We start from the raw sequence: 13,451 nt of genomic DNA on the forward strand, positions 1-13,451 counted from the left end.
ACCATTGAGAGGGCTGCGGGGGGGGGGGTCCCTGCCCACTGCAGGGAACAGGTTTCTGTGGTAGTATGAAGGTCAGGGACACACTCTGAGATGTGGTTGAGGCCACCCTGTGGGTGATGGTGCGTGGGATTATCTGGGAGCGGGGGCGGATGGGAGATGGGGTCTGATTAGAGGATGAGTGTCTGGGGTACCTGGGTTCCTATGGTAACTGATTAAACAAGGATGAAGGGCATGCAGGATGGGGCTTCCTGAAGGTACCACGGCTCACGGGGATGTGGGGCCACGAGGGTGGGGTGGCACGGGTGGGTCTTGTCGGCAGCCTGCAGGGCCCCAGGGCCCTTCTCCACCCCAGCCGCGTCTGTAAAGTGAGGAGAGTGAAAACTGCCTTGCCGAGCATCAGAGAGCCAAGCGCTGAGTAGGGACTTGGGGTTGTAACTATGACCACTGTCAACCATTGTCACTGGGGGCAGTTTGATGGGCACAGGTGACCGTGGTGGGGGCTGTGGAGGGGTGTCTGGTTTCTCCAGAGGGTTTAGTATCTGGGTGGGTTCTCAGGGGTCCAGGAAAGGATAGAGGCCGGAGGATACATCAAAGGCCCCTCTGGCCCAGCATCTTTGCAGTCAGGTGGATGTCTAGTAAGTGGACTTGACCTTAAGTGGTGACCTTGAGGCTGATGGCTCTGTCCTGGGGAACAGCAGGGGAGAGCCCTGACACGCAGGGAGGGAGAAACACCGACACAACTTCCCCTCTAGGGTATGGGCTCCACATGGGGGGCCTAGCTATCAGAGCAGAGTGAGAGGGATAGGGAGGAGGGGGAGACGGTCAGGGCAAGGTGCAGCATTAAATGGGGTGATGGGGGCTCACCGAGAAGGTGATATTTAAGCAGAGCCTTGAAGAGGGTAAGTGAATGAGCCTTGTGGACACCTGGGGGAAGAGCATTCTATGCAGAGGGAAGAGCCAGTGCAAAGGCCCTGAGGCAGGACAGACGGGCAGCTTCATGGAACAGCAGGAAGGTCAGTGTGGTGGGAGCAGAGTGGGCGAGGGGGAGCATCGTGGGGAGGAGAGGTCAGGGAGGTGGCAGGGGGCAGATCACAGGGGGCCTTGTAAGCCGCTGTGAGGACTGCCTTTTACTGAGTGTAACGGGTACCGCTGCTTTTGGGCAAAGGAACGACACAATCTGCTTTAGTGTGTCGTGTGCAGAACAGATGGGCGGGGGGGGGTGGCACAGGTGGGTCTGCAGAGACCAGTGAGGAGGCTGCCCAGCAATCATGTGGTGACGGTGGAGATGGTGAGAGGTGGATGACCAAGTGGGTTTCCTATTGGATTGGAGAATTTGGAGGTATCAGAATGGGGAGCCTTGGCGTGGGGGTTGGGGGTTGTCCAGGGGTTTGCTGTCTCTGCTGTCTGGAGCCTCGGGGACCGCTGTTAGAGGGGGGGTGTTAAATGCTATGGTTTGGCCCCATACCCCGCTCCCCTGTGTCTGTCTTAGGTCCTAGGTTCCGCACGGGGTCCGCCGAAAGGGCCCTGCCACTAGAGCAAAGCCCCATGTTGCAGATGGGGAGGCTGAGGCCAGAGGACAAGACGAGGTGCCCAGGGTGGGTCACGTGGGAATCAGTGGCGAGCTGGGACGGAGCCCAGGCTGCCTGGCGCCCAGTCGGGCTGGGCTCCTGGCCAGTGGCAGTCCCCTGCCGCTCCCCAGTCCAGCTGTTAGGGGTGCTGTTTGTGTGGCTTGGCAGCCCCCACCCACTACCCCGCTGTGGTCTCTCTCCCGAGCCCCCTGGAGACTTGCCTCTCTCCTTTCTGTCAGTGATGTGCCCAAGGGGGCCAAGACCTTCGGAGTCTCTGGGAGCTCCGGAGTGGAGGTTTCCATGGTCTCCGACCCAGCTCGGGTGACAGTGCCCACAGGCAAGTCCCGCTGGCCCCTGGACACCAATGTGGAGGTGACCGTATCCGTGGATGCAGCCAGTAAGGACTTACATGATCTCAAGGTAAGAGGCCACGTCTCCACAGTCAGGGGCCGCGTCTCCCACCACCCCCGCACCCAAGCATAACCCCATCACATCACCCCTGTGCCGCCAAACCCCATGAGGCTCTGACAGCAGCGTCCACACAGCACATCTTGATGCCGCAGACACCCCGGACACGCACGTCCACCCCAAGGCTGCAACGTCACCCATACACACACGAATGAATCCTCCCATAAAAACAGCCTGCCTACTCACCCCCTCAAATTCACAGGCACCCTCACCTGAATGCCTGTGTTCAACCTCCACACAGACCCCAAAACAAGCCCCGTAGCGGGCAGGACTCTGTAGCGGCAGCCGTGCACACGCATGCGCGCATGCACAGAGATGCAGGTGTCCACCGGGATGTGCACCTGTCCTCATATCTAAGGAAGGAGAAAGACTTCTCTTTCCTGGACAGCTCCCTCATCACTCACCCCCAGATGCCCATCACACACACAGTGACCCACTGGTTCACTGACATGGCCCTTTCTCCCCCGACAGGGAAGAAGCAGAGACTGTTTAGCTATTGAGAGCAGGGGTCCTGGAGCCTGCCATGGCTTCAAACCCCACCTCCCTGGCTCACTAGCTGCATGCCTGCAGGGAGGGCCGGGAGTGGCCTCATTGGGAATAGGCCTGGTCTCCTGGGGCCATCTTGGGAGCTCACTGAGATGGCCTGGGTAGAGCCCTTGGCATGGGTTCGGGACCACGGGAAAAGCTCTGTGACCACTGGCTTTTATTGGGAGTGGGGGTGGGGGCGTGTGGTCATTATTCCCATTTTACAGAAGAAGAAACAGAAGCCTACACAGGCTGAGTAACTGGCTGATGTCAATGGCATCAGCCGTCCCTCCCCTCATTCCTCCTCTCTGACATCTCCACGGATTCTTGAGGGTCCAGCTGCTCCCTCTGGGACCCGCCCCACCCTACTCAGCCCTCCTTGCTCCTCAGCCCGGCCCTGGAGCCTGGGAGGCATCCACAGCCTCTCTAGCTGGGGAAGGCAGCTCTGAGTCCAAGCCAGGAGCCCGGGAATCTTGGACCTTCTGCAGCGGGGAGCACCTCGGGATGGCCAGGCCTCCCCTGCCTCGAAGCAGGACTGTCGGGGTGTGCCCCCACGCCCCCTGCCACTGCCATCTCTGAGGGGTGGTTGTGCTGGCTTAGGGCTAATGATGTCCCCACAGGTGAAGGTGTCCTACTTCGGGGGGCATGAGGGCGGCGCCCTGGGCCACAGCGTGCTCTACCTCACTGGCGTTGGTAAGTACCACCTCCCTGGCTCCCCGTATACCCCCCGCCCCTCCATGTTGCCTGCTTGAAGGTCTTAGGGGAACCCCTGAGTGCAAGGCCCATGGCCATCTTCTTCCACCTCGAGGAACTTCTTCAGAGGCTTTTAGTTCAGTCAGGGATGGAGACCCAGCAATACTTAGGGCCACCAGAATCTAGAAACTGCACGGCCCATGGCCGACAGCTAGACCCACCTTAGGCCTCCTTCCTCCGGAGGCCCACCTGTCACACCACTGGAACTCCAGGATTCCTCGCTAGACCTCAGAGATCCGCGAGCCGCCTTCAGCCAGAGCCCTGGCCGCTGGCTCCGACAACAGTGGAACCAGCACCTAGAGCCTCAGCTCGTTCCCAAGGGCCAAGGGGAGGGCCACCAAGAGCTAGCAATTCAGCACGCATAGATGGGCAATAAATTCACGAGCCGGAGACCGGGTCCCTCCAACATCCAGAACCACAGGGGGCGGCCGCACGGCCTCCAGGGCATTGGGTGTGGTCCCCAGGATGGGTCTTCCTGGGTCTCGTGGGCGAAGCTCGCCTCAGCCTGGACATCATGGGCGTGGAGGCGGGACTGGGTGAGCCTCTGGTGCCCCTCTCCACTCCTTTACAGACCTCTCCCTTGATGTCGACACGCATCGCACGGGCAAGGTGAAGAGGAGCCACGGCGACAAGGTGACACTCTCCTGGCCACCCCAGGCTGGTAGGGTTGACAGGCAAAACCTCTGTCCCCCAAGCAGGGCCAAAGCTCAGTGGGTTGGTGAAGGTTGTTTCTGGAACACCCTTCCTCTTGAAGGAGTGATACCACCCTTCCTCCTCCAGTGCCATGCCTGGGTGGGGCCACCATGTATGGTTGCATAGGTTGTTCACTGCACAAGTGCGGGGTGGATTCTGGGTCTAGAGACCTGGAACTCCAGTCCCCAAATCTATGATCCCTCTTTAGATCTTGAAGCAAACCCAGAAAACAGAAGTCTCCATGTTAACAAGCCAGCTCCAGAGCCCCTTCCCAGCCCTCTGGGTCCCACTGACCCCAAAGCCTCTTGTTTTGCCACAGAAAACCTGGCGCTGGGGCCCCGAGGGCTATGGGGCCGTCCTGCTGGTGAACTGTGACCGGGACAGTGTCACATCCAGAGGGCCTGACCTCACCAACAGCCAGCTGGCATCACTGGATGGTATGTGACAGAGGGGTACGTGGGGATGTCCAGGGCAGTGGCCTGGGGCAGTAGAGGCTGGGGGAAGTGGGGGGGGTAGACTGTCAGCGGGGTGCAGGGAGGGCTGTCTCAAAGGCGCCATTCTCTGCAGACCTACAGGACATGTCCCCCATGGTACTGAGCTGTGACGGCCCAGACAAGCTCTTCGACAGCCACAAGCTGGTCCTGAACGTGCCCTTCTCGGATTCCAAACGAGTGGGGGTCTTCTGTGCTAGGGGTGAGTGGCCTGCTGGGGCCGCTTTCCTCCCTGCTCTGCTCATTCTCTGCTTCCCAAACTCTTTTTTCTCTTATACATATCCCCCCTCCCCTCCAGCATCTTCTATACCTCCCTCTACCTCTGATGAACAGCCACCCCAGCCGCTCACAGCATACTACCTAAGAAGGAGGTTCGAAAACGAGTCCCATTTTATAGAGGAGGCCACTGAGGTTCAGATGCAGGAATCCACTGTCTCTAAGTCACACAACCAACGGAGAGTGGAACAGGCATTCAAGCCCAGATCTCTTAAGCACCAAACCCCTCCTTTTTCCACTGCCTGCCCCCCCCCCCCCGATCCCGGTCAGGCAGCATGGGATGAGCTCTGGATGCACCCCTGGCTCTGTCCAGACTGGGTGAGGTGGGAGCGAGAACTAGCAAAGCTGAGGCCCAGGCCAGCCCTTAGAACCCGTATGTTCAGATTTTATATATCAAAATCTGTGGCTTAAAGAAAATATACCCATCCTTAACCCTGAGCTGCCTTTACTCGTTTTTATAAATAGAAAGAGGCTTTTCCTGCCCCTTTGTTTCTTCCCCCCTTACCTTCTTCTGTTCAAACTGACCCAGAACTTGTTCTGGCCACTTAAACCTGGCAGGAGCCAGAATGTTCCTCCTCGTGCACCACTGGCGTAAGTTTAGGCACAGAGCCCCGCTTGGAAACACTTACTGGGACGCCAGAACGTAAGCAAAGTCTCAATCAGTGAACGGATAACCTTTCGCATGGAATGAGAGCGTGCCAGGGTGACCTTTCCCAGACAAGCCTCAGGGCAGAAGGGAAGGGAGCAGCGCAGAAATACTACAGGCCAGGCGCTTTTTTTTTTTTTTTTAAAAGATTTTGTTTATTTATTTGAGAGAGCGAGAATGAGAGAGAGTACATGAGAGGGGGGAGGGTCAGAGAGAGAAGCAGGCTCCTCGCCGAGCAGGGAGCCCGATGCGGGACTCGATCCCGGGACTCCAGGATCATGACCTGAGCCGAAGGCAGTCGCTTAACCAACTGAGCCACCCAGGCGCCCCAGGCCAGGCGCTTTTAAAAAGAAATTGAGGTGAAATTCACATAATAGGAAATTAACCATTTGAAAGTGGACAGCTCCAGGGCACTTAGTTCTTCCTTGATGCTCTGCAACCACCACCTCTAGTTGCAAGACCGTTTCCTCACCCCCACGTAAAACCTTGTACCCGTCACCGGCCACTCCCCATACCCTCTCCCCCCACCCCCCAATCCTAGGTATCCCGTAATCTTTCTGTCCCTATGAATTTACCTGTGTTGGATACTTCCCTGTAAATGGAATCATGCAATATGTAGCCTTCTGTGTCAGTTCGCGAATGATTTTCAAGGTTCATCCACATTGTAGCATGTGTCAGCACCTCATTCCTTTTGACGGGTGGAAAATGTTCCATTATATGGACGACCCACAGTTTGTTTATCCATTCATCCGTTGATGGACGTTTGGGTATTTTCCGCCTTTTGTGCGGGCTGCTTTTATCTCTTTATCTGAGAGACACTGAGTCACTGAGCCAGGGTCACACAGCTTGCACGCAGTGGGGCTTGAGGGGAGCCCCAGCAGATCTAAAACGAGGGTGGCTCTGCCCCAGATCCCTGGACTCTGGTTTCCTCCCTGCCATCCCTCGTCCCAGCGCCGGCCCTTGACTCTGGTTTCCCCTAGGCGGGAATTCCCTGAAAGACTACAAGCAGGTGCTGGGGCCTGAGCGCCTGTCCTACGAAGTTAAGCGGCAGCAGGGGGAGCGGAAGATCAGCTTCTTTGTGGAGGGACTCACCTTCCCTGACGTTGATTTCTTGGGGCTGGTCTCCCTCAGTGTCAGCCTGGTGGACACGGAGGTATGTACAGTGTTGGGGGTTGGGGTGGCAGCTGAGGGTTTGGGGGACCAGTTTGGAGTCTCTGGGGCTGGGCAGGCGGGGAGACTGGGGGAACTTGAGGCCTGATGGGGCTCCCTGCAGGGCCCACTTAGTCCTCATTTCCCCCCCAGACCCTGCCTGAGGTGCCCCTCTTCACAGACACCGTGGCCTTCCGCATGGCCCCCTGGATCATGACCCCCAACACCCAGCCCCCCCTGGAGCTGTATGCATGCAGGTGAGGCCTCACCCCTCCTGCAGGAACTCCACCATCTCTGGACTGGTAGAGATAGGAGCAGAACACTGTGTCCGCCGTTGGGCCCTCACTCCCTGGACGGGTGCGTTGAGGTCACCCATGGGTGCAGGCTGGACAGGGGAAGCAGCAGGCTGGCTTGGGCTGGTCGGCCCCATCCTGTGCTGAGCAGCTAAGGCCCCGGCTGTGATCACTGGCTCTGGCGTCGGTGTCCCTGCCTCTACCATGTCCTGCCTGTGGGACAGCTCGGATCGAGTCCGGGCAGCGAGGCTAGGCTCTGGTGAGGCAGCTGGTGGTCGCAGGAGTGGGGTCGCTGGTGGACGGGACCAAGGTAGTCAGAGGTCACTATTATGTTCCCCTGTCCCTGTGTTTTGCAGTGTGGCAGACTCTCACAGCCCAAATAAGAAATTTCTGGAAGACATGTCTGACCTAGCATTGAAAACCAACTGCAAGCTGATCATCTGCCCTCAGATTGAAAATCGAAATGACCGCTGGATCCAGGTGGGCCCAGGAGCAAGGAGGGTGGCCCAGGACGCCTGGGTCCCCATCCTTTACCCTGACTTTGGGAAATGGGGCCTGCACAGGTTCCTAAGCAGCCTGGCCTCCCAAGAAAAGCCAGGACTCGGTCGGGGTGGCGGGGGGGGTGAGGCACAGGCAGCTTAGGGAAACACGTTCCCACTGCCCCTATCATCCTAGTCTCTCCCGTTTCCCCCACATGCTTGGGTCCCAGACAGAGTCCTCTCCCAGTTGGGGTCCCAAGAGGCCTCACCTGTAACCCTGACCCATGCACACCCAGGTCTTAGGGAGCATCTGTGGCCCCACCCTGGTCCAGGTATGAGGGGATCACCCCGTTTGGAAAATCGCACTTGGGGACACCACCGTGATCTCTTCTTTTCCCCTTCTAGGATGAGATGGAGTTTGGCTACACTGAGGCCCCTCACAAGTCTTTCCCAGTGGTCTTTGACTCTCCCCGAAACAGAGGTCTGAAGCATTTCCCCTATAAGCGGATCCTGGTATGTGGCAAAGGGTGGAGTGGAGGTCCCTTGGGGGGCTCCTCCTATAGGATTTCGCTGGTCCTGGTCCTTATCCTTTAGGGGGGCTAAAGGACACAAATGGTGGGGAAATGGGGAGTTGGGATAGAACATGCAAATGACATGCAAACAACATGCAAATCCCCCCTGTTCTGGGAAGTGCAGGCCAGTAAAGTCCTCCTGGGGAGCCCTTCTCTCCCATGTGGGTGGAAGTCAACAGAAGGGTCAGCCCTGGGGAGACCAAACTGCATCGTGGGGGAACGCGCCGTTAGTGAGCCCTCATGCCTCTTGCCTTTATGAGGTGGGGCCTGTTTTCAAGTAACAAATGTTTTCTGAACACCTGCTGCGGGCCAGGCCCCATGCTGCCTCTCACGCACAGGATGGGGACAAGAGCAGTCCCAGCACGCATGTGCTGTGTTCCAGGCACCCGGCCCTAGCTTTGCACAGTCACTTCTCGAATCCACAGTCCTGTGGATAGCTGCTGTGTTCAGCCCCTCTGTCCAGAGGCTCAGAGAGGTGAAGTAACTTACCCTAGGCCAAGCAGCTAGGGGCACCAAGAGGTAAAACCAGAGGGACTGTCCACACAGCCCTACCACTGCACTGAACTGCCTTTGGAGGTGTGCCTGAGGCCTACAGCTCGCCATCTCTGCCTGGTTCCCAGCTCCCACAGCCCCGGCGCAGGGACAGTGCCCGCGTCCAGGTCGGGGCTGGGAGGGGGAAGTCTGGGAGCTCACGGGAACACGGAGCAGGGCATTTACCTCAGCCTGGAGGGGCCGGGGCCGGGTCCCAGTGCAGGTGACAGTGAGCCCTGCAGGGTGAGTCTGCATCAACCAAGGGCCTGACCCCAAGCCTGGGCCTGACCTGGCCGGGGTGTTCCCTGTTCATCTCTGCTCTCATCTTTACTCTGTCCTCCCTTCCACTTGCCCTGCGTCTAATTTGCTGTTCTTTTCCTAGCTGGGAATGGAAGCAAAATTTTTCAACCCTCTCTCTTCCTAATACGTGTGTTCAGAGCTACAGCCGTTCCTAGCCGGAGCCTCGAGAGCACCCCACAAGTTCTGGTGGGCTGCATGCTTATCACCTTACACTTCAAAATATTGTCTAGTTTCCACTTGGATTTCTTCTTTGACCTAAGGATTCTTCAGAAGTGTATTGCCTGATTTCCCAGCATTTGGGGATTTTCTTGTTATCGTCCTGTTGCAGACTTGGACTTTAATTGCATCCCCCCACCTCCCCGCCCAAGAGGTGTCACTTCCTGTCCTAACTGACCCCTCCTTCTGGGGTGGGGGGGCTTGCTGGTCCTCCCCTAGGGTCCCGACTTTGGATATGTAACCCGGGAGATCCTGTCCGCTGGTGCCTCCAGCCTTGACTCTTTCGGCAACCTGGATGTCAGCCCGCCCGTCACAGTGGGCGGCAAGGAGTATCCCCTGGGCCGGATCCTCATCGGCAGCAGCTTTCCCAAGTGAGAGGCCTGGCGGGAGGCGGGAGGGCGTGGGGATCCCTGCAGCATGCACCCGCCCTCACCCCAAACACAGGTCTCCAGTCTGAGAAGCGGTCTTCATTCCTGCTCGTGGTCCTGGAGTCAAAGACCTCGAGTCCTAGAAACTTAGATTTATTATTATTATTTTTAAAGATTTTATTTATTTATTTGACAGAGAGAGACAAGCAGGGGGAGTGGGAGAGGGAGAAGCAGGCTCCCTGCAGAGCAGGGAGCCCGATGCGGGGCTCGATCCCAGGACCCTGGGATCATGACCTGAGCCGAAGGCAGACGCTTAACGACTGAGCCATCCAGGCGCCCCTAGAAACTTAGATTTAAAGTCTCATTTCTCTTTGGAGAAAACTCATGAACTAGAAACCCACGGTCTTTGGGCCTGCCTAGTATCTCATGAGCTTCATTAGTCACCAACTACATATATAAGGGGAGGCCTGACATAAAAAGCCAGATTTCCAGCTTCTTTTGAAACATGAGAATTGTCGGGGAGGTGATGCACGATGTGGCGCAGAGGCAGGAGATGGACCTGGTGACCTCTCCCAGTAGGTCAAAATAGCTGCTGTTCTAGCAACAGCTTAAAGGGCCCAGGGGTCACCAGGTGGCTACCGGTGAATGAGTGGCTGGGCAGGACACCAGGGTGGCAGAGGTGACTTGGTGGGTCCCACCCTGGACAGCTGTCATCAGGCAGGAAACAAGGTATATAGGGGTTAGTGCTTAGACAGGTGACAGTATCTGCTAAATCCTGCTGAGTGGGTCCCCACCCTGCCTGCAGGCAACCGAAGAATGGGGTGCGCCATCCAGGGATCCTGGCAGGGTCCTTGGCTTCCTGTCTGGAGATTAAGCCCGCCAAGGGCACCAGAGGCCACCTTCTCCTTTGTGTGTGGGGGTGGCCTGGAAACCAGGTGAAAACCCCAAGGCCTGACTGACATCTAGAGCAGCCGGGCAGTCATAGGAAGGTCACCCAGCCTCGAGTGGTGACCCTGGCAACCTCGAGGTTGTGGATCGGGCGAGGCGAGGTTTCCTGGTACCAACCCCAGGCACGTAGCTGGGTGCCCAAGCTGGATGCCTGGGGCTGAGGTTGGCTAGAGCGAAAGGAGCGCTCACCTTGCTGGTGACTCACGCTCAGACACTACTCGGGGACCTGATCTCGCCCACAGCCCTGGAGGCGGAAGGACCTGGGGGCCTCCGGGTAGTGCACCTGTGCTTCAGGGAGGGACCCAGGAGGAAGGAGCACAGGCTTTGGAGCACAGATGGGCTTGGGTTCGAGTCCTACCTCTGCCATATACTAGTCATGTGTTTTGGGGTATACCACCTAAGCAGCACTTACTATAGTGCCTGGCACATAGTAGGCGCTCAATTAACTCATTTGAAGCTATTTATTTTATGCCTACTATGTGCCAGGCATGGCTGAAGATGCTAGGGATATATCAGTGCGCAACAGATACATTATGAAATGAACAAATTATTTTATACTCCATGCCTCAGTTTCCTGTCTGTGAAATGGGTCTATTAAAAATCTCTGTGCTAGCTATATAATCAGCACTAGTGGGGTTAAAGAATTCATGTTAACTGTCTTCTGAATGTTTAAGTATTGTTTAGCTGGGCCCCCAGCAGTGGGTCTCCTATGAAGCAGGTTGGAACTCATTGGGCAAAAGTTATTAACCACCTACTATGTGCCACAAACATAAGGATTTACCCTCATTTAATTTAAGGATTAGCCTCATGTAATTCTTTTTTTTTTTTTTTAAGATTTTTTATTTATTTATTTGAGACAGAGAGAATGAGAGACAGAGAGCATGAGAGGGAGGAGGGTCAGAGGGAGAAGCAGACTCCCTGCCGAGCAGGGAGCCCGATGCGGGACTCGATCCCGGAACTCCAGGATCATGACCTGAGCCGAAGGCAGTCGCTTAACCAACTGAGCCACCCAGGCGCCCAAGCCTCATGTAATTCTTAGAAACAGCCCTATGAGGTTGGGATGATTATTATCCCCATTTCACAGATGAGGAAGCTGAGGCTCAGAAAGGGGAAGGGAGTGCACTCATTTATGCATTCATTTACCTGATTCTGTAAATATTTATTGAGACTTCCCATATGCCACGTCTGCGACCCTGGATAAAAGAAATGTTCTGGAAGCTCCCAGGTTCAGAGCAAGGCCTGGGGATAGGAAGGTGGGGACCTCCAGTGCAGCTGTGATCCAGTCCACTGACCATTGTATAGATAACCAGGAGCAAGGTCCTTGGTAAACAGAAGGGGTCCCTGAGGCTCAGAGAGGTACAGCCACTGCCTAGGATCACACAGCAAGTTAGCAGTAGAGTCAGAATCCAGATCTCCCCCTTGGACCCCAAACTAAAATTTAACACTCAGGCTGAGGTCCTGTGTTCCTGTCTTGGCTTCTTTCTGACCTCAGCAGTGAACAAACAGCCAACCTATATTCATTCTAGCAGGGAGAAACAGACAATAAGCAAAACTAATACATAAGTAGATAATATAGGGTGTTAGACAAAGGAAACCCTGGGGAGAAGCTGACAGTTAAACAAGGCCCTGAAGGAAATGAGGGAGTTGAAGATGTGGGTATTTGGGAAGAAAACGTGCAAAGGAGTGGAAATGGTCAGTGCAAAGGCCCTGAGGCAGGAGTGTGTTGGAGACATTAGAGGAGAAGCAAGGAGGTCCATGAGCTGGAGCTGAGTGAGCAAGGAGGGGCACGGTCGGGGATGGTCAGAGAGCTTAGCAGGGCAGAGTTCAGATCATGACCAGCGCCTGTTATTTGTACGTACATCATAGGGGAATCGTGGACATTAAGCAGGATACTTAGTATTAGGAGCCTCAGGCAGGCACACGCTAGGTGCTCAGTAAGTGTCCTGTCCATTCTCTGCTTGGGTTCTCCCCGCTCCGCGCCCCATATTTAAAAATCATCTTTAAGCAATTCTGCCCCCTGGTGGTGGTTTTGATGTGCCTCCCAGCACAGGTCTGATGCTTCCCAGGCTGGCTTGGGCTGGCGGGGCCCCTTCCTCAACCTCACGTGTTCCTGATTCTGCTCATGAACACGTTCTGGGGTCTCGCTCTTCTCCACTTTAGGATCTCACTTTAGGAAGTCTTTTTAAATTGCCAGCACTATCATAAAATAACAGAAATACAAGAAAAATATTTTCCACAGTCCTATCCCCCAGATCAAATCAGTGTTGTCATTTATCATTGCTTGTTGAGTCTACGGCATATTTGAGTGGTAGAGACCATGGACTATTACACGGCTGTTCAAAAGCATATCATTCACAAACGGTTTTTGAGCATCTGGTATGTAAGAGGTGCTAGGAGCCCAGAAGTGAACGTGGACAAAATCTCAGCCCTCCTGGAGCTTACATTCTGGTGGGATGCCAGGCAATACATGAGATAGCAAGTATGCCAAATAGTACCAAATGCTGTAAAGAAACATAAATCTGGGAAGAGGATTGAGGGGTTGTTCAAAGGCCTCATAGAGAAAGAAGATGACATTTGAGTTAAATCTGAAGATGGAAGTGAGCCATGGGGAGATGGGGAGTGGGCAATAATTCCTGGTACAGAGAACAGCATGTGCAAAGGTCCTGAGGCAGGACTGTACCTGGTATGTTCAAGGGGCAGCAGGACGCCAGCATGGCCAGAACTGAGCAGATGAAGAGGAGAGTGGAAGGAGGGAGTTGTCAGGATTGGTAGGGGCTATGCGGGTCATTGTGCGGACTTTGCATGTACAGCGAGGGAGACAGGGGTGGTGGGAGGGTTTTGTCTGGAGGAGGGAGGTGATCTGACATATTTAAAAACCTCCGTCTGGTTAGACTGCAGGGGAGCAAGGGTGAAAGCAGAGAGACCAGGGAAAGAGGCAAGCCACTAGAATTCCCTTTCTTTCTTTCTTTTTCTTTCTTTCTTTTCCTTCCTTCCTTCCTTCCTTCCTTTCTTTCTTTCTTTCCTTTTCCTTCCTTCCTTTCTTGCTTTCTTGCTTTCTTGCTTTCTGCCTTCCTGCCTTCCTTCCATCCCTCCCTCCTTTTCTTTCTTTCTCTTTCTTTTTCTTTCTCTCTTTCTTTCTTTCTTTCTTTCTTTCTTTCTTTCTTTCTTTCTTTCT

General features: G+C 55.3%; 1 protein-coding gene across 1 annotated transcript in view; it reads left to right on the forward strand.

Annotated features, from left to right (window-relative positions):
- Nucleotides 1–13,451, forward strand: part of PADI1 (peptidyl arginine deiminase 1) — a 38,311-nt gene that overhangs the window by 17,281 nt on the left and 7,579 nt on the right. The window contains exons 2-11 of the mRNA XM_021683496.1: nucleotides 1,808–1,988; nucleotides 3,182–3,254; nucleotides 3,886–3,947; nucleotides 4,327–4,444; nucleotides 4,575–4,700; nucleotides 6,401–6,573; nucleotides 6,723–6,826; nucleotides 7,219–7,342; nucleotides 7,747–7,854; nucleotides 9,180–9,331. Coding sequence (XP_021539171.1) covers nucleotides 1,808–1,988; nucleotides 3,182–3,254; nucleotides 3,886–3,947; nucleotides 4,327–4,444; nucleotides 4,575–4,700; nucleotides 6,401–6,573; nucleotides 6,723–6,826; nucleotides 7,219–7,342; nucleotides 7,747–7,854; nucleotides 9,180–9,331 — 1,221 coding nt within the window. The remainder of the gene's footprint in view (nucleotides 1–1,807; nucleotides 1,989–3,181; nucleotides 3,255–3,885; nucleotides 3,948–4,326; nucleotides 4,445–4,574; nucleotides 4,701–6,400; nucleotides 6,574–6,722; nucleotides 6,827–7,218; nucleotides 7,343–7,746; nucleotides 7,855–9,179; nucleotides 9,332–13,451) is intronic.

This window comes from Neomonachus schauinslandi, chromosome 4 (genome assembly GCF_002201575.2).
Source record: "Neomonachus schauinslandi chromosome 4, ASM220157v2, whole genome shotgun sequence".
In the NCBI taxonomy this organism is placed as follows: domain Eukaryota; kingdom Metazoa; phylum Chordata; class Mammalia; order Carnivora; family Phocidae; genus Neomonachus; species Neomonachus schauinslandi.